The 10000-nt window shown below is 36.7% G+C and overlaps 2 protein-coding genes across 2 annotated transcripts in view; both read left to right on the forward strand.

The window, feature by feature from the left end:
* rbm19 (RNA binding motif protein 19) overlaps window positions 1–3962 on the forward strand; it is a 15669-nt gene extending 11707 nt beyond the window's left edge. Inside the window, exons 15-24 of the mRNA XM_079251106.1 lie at window positions 74–274; window positions 372–441; window positions 546–691; window positions 798–858; window positions 2690–2769; window positions 2855–2910; window positions 3078–3194; window positions 3290–3395; window positions 3521–3641; window positions 3751–3962. Of these exons, the coding sequence (XP_079107232.1) occupies window positions 74–274; window positions 372–441; window positions 546–691; window positions 798–858; window positions 2690–2769; window positions 2855–2910; window positions 3078–3194; window positions 3290–3395; window positions 3521–3641; window positions 3751–3842 (1050 nt within the window). The 3' untranslated portion in view covers window positions 3843–3962. The remainder of the gene's footprint in view (window positions 1–73; window positions 275–371; window positions 442–545; window positions 692–797; window positions 859–2689; window positions 2770–2854; window positions 2911–3077; window positions 3195–3289; window positions 3396–3520; window positions 3642–3750) is intronic.
* A 292-nt stretch (window positions 3963–4254) lies between these two features.
* Window positions 4255–9742, forward strand: plbd2 (phospholipase B domain containing 2; the record flags this gene model as incomplete). Its single annotated transcript, XM_079251665.1, has 13 exons — window positions 4255–4300; window positions 4406–4463; window positions 5419–5512; window positions 5605–5763; window positions 5849–5949; window positions 6062–6276; window positions 7231–7325; window positions 7426–7586; window positions 8255–8350; window positions 8470–8541; window positions 8651–8803; window positions 8913–9075; window positions 9191–9742. The coding sequence occupies 13 exons, from the start codon at window positions 4255–4257 to the stop codon at window positions 9359–9361; spliced, it is 1584 nt and encodes a 527-aa protein (XP_079107791.1). The 3' UTR covers window positions 9362–9742.
* Window positions 9743–10000: the final 258 nt, after the last annotated feature.

Consider the following 10000-nt stretch of genomic DNA (forward strand, 5'->3'; position numbering starts at 1 on the left):
ACTGTATATATATATGTTACTTTCAATAACTTTAAACAGATGCGTGGATTAAGATTCTGTCGTGTTTGTACAGGCAGCTGCAGCAAGGAGTACAACTGTGATCCTGGTGAAAAATCTTCCAGCTGGAGTGACCGTGTCTGAGCTGGAAGAACTTTTCTCTCCTCATGGCTCTTTGGGCCGCGTGCTGCTCCCACCTTCGGGGCTTACCGCCATTATTGAGTTCCTAGAGTCAACTGAAGCCAAACGAGCCTTCACAAGGCTGGCTTACAGCAAGGTGTGTGCAGCTCGTCATTTGCAACTAATTGTGTGGTGTTTTTTTGTTGTTTGTTTGTTTGTTTGTTTTGGTTTTTACTATTTTTCTCAAACCTCAGTTCCATCATGTCCCACTGTATTTGGAGTGGGCGCCTGTTGGGGTGTTTGTCGCTGCCAAACAGGAAACAGGTAAATTCACAGATCCACTTGATGATATTTTTAACATGTAGTATTTTCCAGACATGAAATAGACAGTCTAAATGACTGATTTATATTGGTTCTGTTTAAACAAGTAATGATTAAAGAGGAAGCAGTAAAAGAGGACAAGAGAGATGGAGAGGAGGAGGAAGATGAAGAAGAAGAAGAGGAAGCTATGCCGGGCTCTACGCTTTTTATAAAGAATCTTAATTTCAGCACAACTGAAGAGAAACTGCAGGAGGTATACCAATTCATGAATAATGAAGATTGAATAATCATTTAGTCAAATGTTTAATGAGGGATTAAAGATGTTGTTTTTGTTTGTTTATTGTGTGTGTTTACTGTAGATATTCTCCAAATGTGGCAAGGTCAAATCCTGCAGCATCTCCAAGAAAAAAGATAAATCAGGTACTGAATATTATGTTCAAGATCATGTGAAAAGGGACTGAACTTGGATTTATAAGAGTTTCATTTGTAGGAATGTTTTTACAATAAAATCTGATTCGTTAACGTTTTTTAACACTTGAAATATACTAATGTAATAAGAGTTTGTACTTTGATTTAAAACAGATATTAATACTTTTAGTTTAAGTTTTATTCAGACTCGCACATAGAAAATTACAACATTGATATTCAGATAGAGATTTTTGTTGACCTGTATGGATGCAACATCAAGGTAATTTCTCATTTTACACTTAAATTATGAAGTATTTCTTTAAATATTTTCCCCAATCTCATCTCTTTTCTCATTGGATGCCAAAGATGTCATTTGAGGTTTTTTATGCTTTCTGTATACAGAAAGCTAATTTGGCCCATTATACGAGTCAAAACATCCCCAAAATGCACAGAGCACACTCAACATGTTGTGAATTCGCTTCATGTCCGTACCCCGAAGATGCCACAACTTACGCAAATATGGTTCTCCGCATTCTACAGCATTCCGCTGTTCTGAAAGTCGTGTCAAAATGCTCAAAAATGCCAGCAGCATGGGGCCCCCTGCTGTTGCTGGCAGCCAATGAGTGAAAGAAAAATCTATTACTGCTAATAGATGTTGTAGATTAAACGAATATCTGCTATTAACTGTCATGTTATGCAGACAATACAAAATTTTATGTGAAGTTGTCACCAGACGACTGCAGTCCAGTAGATTTACTGTGTCAATATTCAGAGCACATTAACACCTGGCTGAGAAAGAATTTTCTACACTCAAATGAAGACAAACTGAGATTATTCTATTTGTTAACAAAAAGAAGAGAGTCAGAATTAGTAAACACCTGGAGACTCTGGGTCTTAAAACCACTGAACAAGTCTGTAACTTTGGAGTGTTGAGAGACTCGGATCGGACTTTTAGTAGCCACATAAAATCTGTCACTAAGACAGCTTTTTACCAACTCAGAAACATCAACAGAATTAAAAGTCTAGTCACATCTGGAAAAAAATTCATCTATGCATTCATCTCCAGTAGACTGGATTACTATAAAGGTCTCTTAACAGGATTTCCAAAAAAATAGCATTAAACATCTGCAACTCATCCAGATTGCTGCTGCTAGAGCTTTAACTGGAACTAAGAGGTCCAAACACATCACACCAGTTTTAAAATCTTTACACTGGCTTCCAGTCAGTCACAGGATAGATTTCAAAACCCTTCTAATGGTTTACAAATCCCAGAATGGTTTAGGCCCAGAATACATCTGTGACATGTTCAGAGAATATAAACCAAGCAGAGCTCTTTGATATAAAGACTCAGGTAAACTAATCCAGAGTCCAGACTGAACATGGAGAAGCAGCATTTAGTTGTTATGACAAACTGTCAGTGGAGATTAGGCTTTCACCAAGTGTAGACACTTTTAAACCAAAGTTAAAAACATTTCTGCATTAACATTTAAGCATTAAATCTGCATGGTAACTTTTAACTGATCTTGTTTTTTAATTAATTTAATTAATAATTTTATTGAGATTTTTGCTTTTTGTTTTTCTCTTTTATGCTTCAGAACACCACCTGTAATGCTTTTAATGTTTCATGTGAAGCACTTTGAATTGTAACTTGAAAGGTGCTATACAAAAAACTTGCCTTGCCTATTAAGGACAAAAATATAAATGAATGTTCATTATTAAAACAAAATAATAGCAATAAACTAATTATTAGCATTAAACTAATACATTTTATTGCTCTCTTATTTTACACTTTGTGACAGCAATAGCAAGCTTAACCCCGCTCCATTTTTATTTTGATTTCCAGGTAAATGTTTGTCTATGGGTTATGGTTTTATCCAATACCAGACAGCAGAGGCAGCACAGAAGGCCCTGAGGGACCTACAGGTACTCTGCCCAAACATACTGAATATTTCTTTACCACCTAAATTAGGCTAATCTGTGTTTTTCTTTGCACAAAACACTCCACCAGCATTGTAATGTAGATGACCACCAATTAGAGCTGAAGATTTCTGAGAGGGCGGCAAGGTAAGATTTGCTTTTTTTTTTTCTTTTTTTTTTTTTTACGAACAATTGTGTTTTATTACAATGAAGAATGAATTAATCCTCCATTACTGAAGACAGCAGGCGCTAAATTTGAAATCTTCCTGCTGTCACTGCTTCTCCTCCTGCTCCTCCTTATCCTCTGCTTGCAGAACTACGGAGGTATCACGCAAGAAGAAGCAAGTAGAAAAGAAGCAGACAGGCTCCAAGGTCCTTGTGCGCAATATTCCCTTCCAAGCCTCTGTTCGGGAAGTTCGAGAACTTTTCTGGTACGAGTCACATACACACGTCTATTTGTTTTTTTTATTGTATTGTATTGCATTGTATTGTACTGATAGTTCTTATTTCATCCTCATCTTCGTAGTACATTTGGAGAACTGAAGACGGTTCGTCTTCCAAAGAAAGCAGCTGGTTCAGGGAACCATAGGGGTTTTGGCTTTGTTGATTTCCTCACCAAACAAGATGCTAAGGTATTTCACATTTTTTAGGATGTCTCCAGGTGTTTGAAAATCCAAAATATCAAATAGCTTAAAAATTGGAAACTGAGCAGTGTTATGATTTGATCTTCTTCTTTCTCACTTTGTTTTTCTCATAGAAAGCCTTTGCCGCACTCTGCCACAGCACACATCTGTACGGAAGACGTCTTGTACTAGAGTGGGCTGATGCTGAGGACACAGTTGAGACGCTGAGAAGGAAAACAGCTGAACATTTTCACGGTAAATTCATTTTATTTTATGTTGTTTATTATCTTTAGAGAAAGATATAGACAGTGAAAAAAATGTTATGTATTTGTCAATTAAATAACTGATGTCTTTCCCATGTCAGTGGCTGCCAAAAAGAAAAGAAAAGCAGAAGTTTTGGAAGGAATTCTGGAGACGATGGAAACTGAAGATGGTGTCGAAGACCAAAGTCTATAAATGTCTTTCTTCTTTGACAAAGCCTCAACATAATGATCAGTGACAGTCTGTTTTTTCTTTTGGTTAATTTCCAGTGAAACATAGGGCTGCCAACTTAATATATATCTGACTACTATCTGTAGTCCCAGCGAGTTGAGATAAATTGTGTTTAGCAAATGAACATTTTATTCAGACTTTTCTCTGTTGCATCTGTTTTGTAATGAAATAATTTTAAAAAGTAAAAAAAATGCAATGGTTAGCTTTATTTTAAAAAAAAAAAAAAAACTACTACTACAACATTGATTCAGTGCCTCGTGTGTGTGTCACTTTATGTGTTCTGTCATGTTGTATTTCCATTGAGAGCATGGTGGTTCTTCCGGGTAGGATCAGATAACAGAGGTCACATGTTGTCATGTGACTTCTTCATTCAAACATGGCGTCCAGGCAAAACAAGACGTCCTCGTCCATAGGCATTATTGGTATTGTACATTTAATTATTTTGTCCTGTTTATGCACGTTTGGTCGTGCTGAAATACAAACTGCTGTTATCGACAAACAAAGCGGACAGCTGTCTGTCGTTGAAGGATACCAAGACGATTTTGTGGCCTGGGCGAACTTCACAGACGACATCAAAACATCAGGGTGAGTTGGCGTTTACGGGCCATTATTTACATATGTAGAGAATTAAGATCAGTGGTGCAACTTTGCTACTCGAAATGAGCGATCTCCCTAAAATTGTTCAATTTATTACCACCGAACTAATCTAAATGATGGTAACTAAGCCAGAAACTTTAAACCATGACGAAATAGAAGAAAGGCTTTTCAGCACTACCTTGGTAGAGGTTATAACATCCAAGGCATTGCAACAAAATCATAAACAATACATACTAGAGACAATACACTATTCGCACATTTTACATGTTAACAGTATAGGTTTTAAGTTGTGATTTAAAAAGAAAAAGAGTACACAACTTTGTAAGTAGTCCTTGTCTGCACAAAATAAAGAAAAGCTTAGAGTTGTCCAGAATGCCTTGAGTTTTACCCAAATCTGGCATAATAGAACTCTGCTTCTTGGAGTCGGTCAAGAAGGTTTCTCCGAAAGTATAGTTCAGACCACTTGACTTATATTATTGTATATTACTTGATTAAAACAATTTATTTTGCGTTATGGCACTTAAACACTCGAAATAAGTGGTATTTAAAAAATTAAATGTTACTTTTTAGCCTCAGCAAATTTTGAATAGTAGCTGTAAGATGAATGCATTGATTGTTTAAAGACAATGCATATATACACAATATAGTGGAAATTAAGGGAATGAGTTTGTAGTTATTTTTATTTAAAACAAAGATTTATCCAGCATGCAGAGGAAAAGTGGATATTTCAAACTGTAATGATTGCCATATCTCTGAGGTGTGAAGCTCTACAGCAGTGGTTTCCCAGTTAGATGCAATTACCTCTAACTGAGATAGCGATGAGTGGATTAGGCATCATGCTTTTTCATCCTCTTACCACCAGAATTTTTTTTATTGCCGATTGAAATTGTCAACAAATATAGACTTAGTTCCTGCTTATATTTCTTTCATGTTCACTTTTTAGCTGGTCTTTCTTGGAGATCACTACAAGCAGTAAGTACAATGACAGCATCCAAGCTTATGCTGCTGGAGCAGTGGAGGCTGCAGTCACATCTCAGGTCAGCATAAACCCCATCCTGTTAAAATGCTATCTCTTTTCCCCCCTTTTCATATTATGTTATCTAAACACTTGACAAAATCTTATTCATAGCTCATCTATAAGCACTGGATGAACACTTTGATGAATTACTGTGGGCCCTTCAAAGCTGAAACAAGTTACTGTGAGCGTCTCCAAGCTTTCATCACAGCCAATCTGCAGTGGGTTCAGGAGCAAACGGAGAAGCAGTCTACTTCACCCTACTGGCACCAGGTACACAAAAAACATTTTTAGGTTTCACGCTGGGAAGCATATACTCAGCTTGTACAGATCAGATGTTTCTTTCTCTGCTTTTCAGGTGCGTCTGGCACTTCTGCAGTTAAAAGGTATGGAAGACAGCTACAATGACCAGCTGTCATTTCCAACAGGGCCCTTCTCTCTCAATCCCTTTGGCTTCCTGTATGTACTTGCCTCCATTTTGGACAAATTACACATGTTTATTGTTCCAGAGATGATAAACTTTGTTTTCTCCTGTTGTCTGACATGCTCTACTACTGCTTTTTAAAACTAGGCTTTTCCAGATGGGCGGAGATCTTGAGGACTTGGAGTCTGCTCTGAATAAATCTGCCGAAACTCGGCCACTTGGATCTGGTTCCTGTTCTGCTCTTATTAAGCTGCTGCCAAATAACAAAGACCTATTTGTATCACATGACACCTGGAACACCTACCAGGCCATGCTGCGTGTCATGAAGAAATACATCTTTGCATTTAAAGCATCTCCTTTAGGTACTTGATTAGTTATTCATTCAGAATAAAATACTTACATAATAACTATAAGCAGTCAAAGGCTACAGATTTCTGCAAAGCCATTGTTTTATTTATTTTTACTTTGCCAATACTTATCTATATTATTTTTTAATTAGAAACTCTACCGGGAAAATGATCCCAGTCTCCACATAGTAACGTATTGGGGCCATAAATATTGTTTAGGGGGGTAATTATCACTGGGTGAATGATTTGTGTTATGAGGTTGCCTTGGTGATGTGGAGTTGGGTCATGTGGATGTGGATCGATTTAAGTTTGAACAGTTAAAAAGACGTCAGTCAGGCAGAGGAGGGCTAGATAGTTGTCATTTTTATTGAACACTTGGTTTATGTATACAGTAAATTAGGTTGCATACTGTTTAAACTTCATCTTGCCCAGTGCATCAGGCAGTGAATATTATCCAGTTTACCTATAAACTACAAAATATATGTAACCTATGTGTGTCATTTGGAAAACTGATATTGTTTCATGCATATAGGCCTATGTAGCTACTGTGGAAGTCGCTACATAAAGAAAACTTTGAAAAAAATGACTTGTTCCTTATTATATTTCTGAGGTTTCTGGAAAAATTTAATTAAGCTCTGTTCATAACCTTTTGTTATGTTGCTAACAGACAGAAAAAACAAACCAACCCCGTTTAAAACAATCTCTGCCTTGGCTGAGGTAATGTACTAAATATAAACAGAATAGGTTAACATTTATGGAAATGTGCATTTTGAGTGTACTTTTTGAGGGTTACAGACAGAATGTAAATATCTGGGCTGTACTTATAAATTAAATGAAACTGCTTTCTTGGCTAAGCACAGAGCCTCAAACAGGAAAAAACAGATCAAACTGACTGTTGTTTAAAGAAAAAACAACTAGACTTTCAAAAAGGACTTAGTGTGATTTTTTAAATTGCTCTAACTTTTCCAGACAATACCCCGCTTCCTGGAGGTACTCAGGCCTTTTCATCTTACCCTGGATCCATCTTCTCTGGAGATGACTTCTACATCCTAAGTAGTGGTTTGGTCAGTACTCTTGGCAGTGCCGATAATAGAACTAATGATGAAGGAAAAACTGCAGAATGTAGTGTTTATTATATCTCTTTTGTAATGTATTTGTCTGCAGGTTACATTGGAAACCACCATTGGCAACAGCAATCCTGCTCTCTGGAAGTTTGTTCAGCCCACAGGAACAGTCATGGAGTGGCTACGGAACATTGTTGCCAATCGACTTGCAACTACTGGCAAAGAGTGGGCAGAAATTTTCAGCAAGTACAACAGTGGAACGTGAGTTTTACCAATGACAATGAATTAGCTTTTTTAACTAAGTTTTCAATAAAATTGACCTTATGTCCCACTTAAGTCTTCAAAGTAAGGTGCATGAGAATATAGCTTTTCACTCCATCTTTTCAACCACATACACAAAAATCACTTCTAATGAAGAACTCCTGCTGTAGCTCTAACAACATACAGCATGAAATATGGCATGAATATTGTTTTATTTTGTTGTACAGAAGGCTGCACTTCCACCTCCTGTTTGAATCATCTACCAAACTGAGTAAAATCCATATTTGAACAAGGAGATAATGGCACACTATTAACTGTTTCCAAGCCAAAAGTCTCTGCCCCCCTGCTCCATTTGTGTCACAGCTATAGAATTATGTTTGCATTTTGACAAAAGGACTAATATTTTTGAAGAAAAGGCAATACTATACGTACAAAGATATTGCCATGTTGAGCAGTCAAGCCAGAACAAGACTGGTTATGATCATGAGTCACATGACATGTCAGTTGGGTCCTTAGGTTCATTATGACTGTTAACTGTGAAATGCTGAATCGGTTACATGAACATCAATTGCATGGGCCCAAAGTCAATAAATGCAAACCACTGAATTCTGTCTGGTCAAAGGTTCTATGCACACTTTGATCAGCTTTCATGTGTTTGCACTTTTTAGGTACAACAACCAGTGGATGATTGTAAATTATAACCACTTCATTCCAGGAAAGACTGACATTAAAGAGCAACTTTTTGTGGTGTTGGAGCAAATTCCGTAAGTTTTGGTGCTAAAATTAATACAGTTATATATATATTCAAATCAGAATTTCTATATTGAAAAAAAGTTTAACCTGATTCAAAAATAAGCATTTATCTTATCTTCCAATACTGCAGGGGACTTGTTGTTTACAGTGATAAGACTCAGGAACTGCTGAAGAAAGGATACTGGGCTAGTTACAACATACCGTAAGGCTCTTTAGAAACACAACAAAATATGTGAATCTTCACCTCAGGTTACATGTTTACTGTTGGGTTTTTTGTGCAATTTTCCCTGTTTGTACATGCTCTTATATAGGTACTATGAGGACATATTTAATGCCAGTGGCTGCAATGAACTGGTTAAGAAATTTGGCCCATGGTTTTCACTGGAGCAGAATCCTCGGGCTCAGATATTCAGGAGAAACCAGACCCATGTCACAGATTTGGACTCCATTGTCCGTCTCATGAGGTAAAGTTTGCAAAACACAAATGTCAACCATTTGTGTAATTATTAATGAAAGTAATTAGAAAATCCATTTCAATTTACAATGTATATGAGATATACTGTTATTCCTCAGGTATAATAACTTTAAAGAAGATCCACTATCTAAGTGTGAGGGCTGTATTCCAGCTGAGAATGGTGAGAATGCCATCTCAGCCCGCTCAGACCTTAACCCAGCTAATGGAACATATCCGTTTGGCGCCTTAAGGCAAAGACCACATGGAGGAACAGACATGAAGGTTTCCAGTTTTCTTTTTCTGTCCTCAGCTATCTCACATTTTTTTTGTCATAGGCTCAAACTAAATATGACTAAATGAGATGTACATGTGATGAATTGTGCTTGTGTCTCTGCAGGTGACCTCATATGAAATGTTCAAAGAGTATGCCATGGTTGCAGTTAGTGGGCCAACATGGGACCAGGTTCCACCGTTCCAGTGGAGCACTTCTCCCTATGATGACCTGCTCCACATGGGTCACCCTGATACTTGGACTTTCAAGCCTATAAAAGTCACATGGACCACTTAATTGATATCATAATGTCATGCGAGATACATACTGTAATTAGTCACATATGTACTATCCAGTTCAATTAAAATCAAATTGTTAACAAAATCCTTTAATTTTCCTTAAGTGCTGGAAGCACTGCATTGTTTGTTTGATAAAGTACAGATCAAATTGTTGTAAGGCAACAAGAACAAGAGCTAAGGAGGAATCTTTGTGTTGGAGCTTTTATCTCAGGTTTATCTCTGGTTTGTGATTTTAAAACTTTAATTTGCTACGCAAATTGTTTGATAATGAAAACTGGGTTTCAGTATGAATTGATTTTTTTTGGGTTGTATTCTTGTACAATGCTTCTCTACTCTTCTTTGACACAAAAGTTTTTATCATGACTTTAGTAATTCCTTTAATATTTGTGATTGAAGATTTTTATTTTAGAAAATTTTCTTTAATAAACAGTTCCCTGGTCAGTTATGATTTGTGTGTTTAATTTGAATTTGGCACAAGAAAAAAAATAGTGAATTTGTAGAATGAGAAACAGCTAAATGTGGAGGTAGTGGCCCTTTTAGAGTTCCTTTTTCTCTTTTATGAAATGACCAATTGTACTAAAGGATTTAAAAACAAAATTGATTAAACAAGAGAAGCTTTTCAAAGGGAATATATCAG

The sequence above is a fragment of the Telmatherina bonti genome, assembly GCF_933228915.1.
Source record: "Telmatherina bonti genome assembly, chromosome: 13".
Lineage (NCBI taxonomy): Eukaryota > Metazoa > Chordata > Actinopteri > Atheriniformes > Telmatherinidae > Telmatherina > Telmatherina bonti.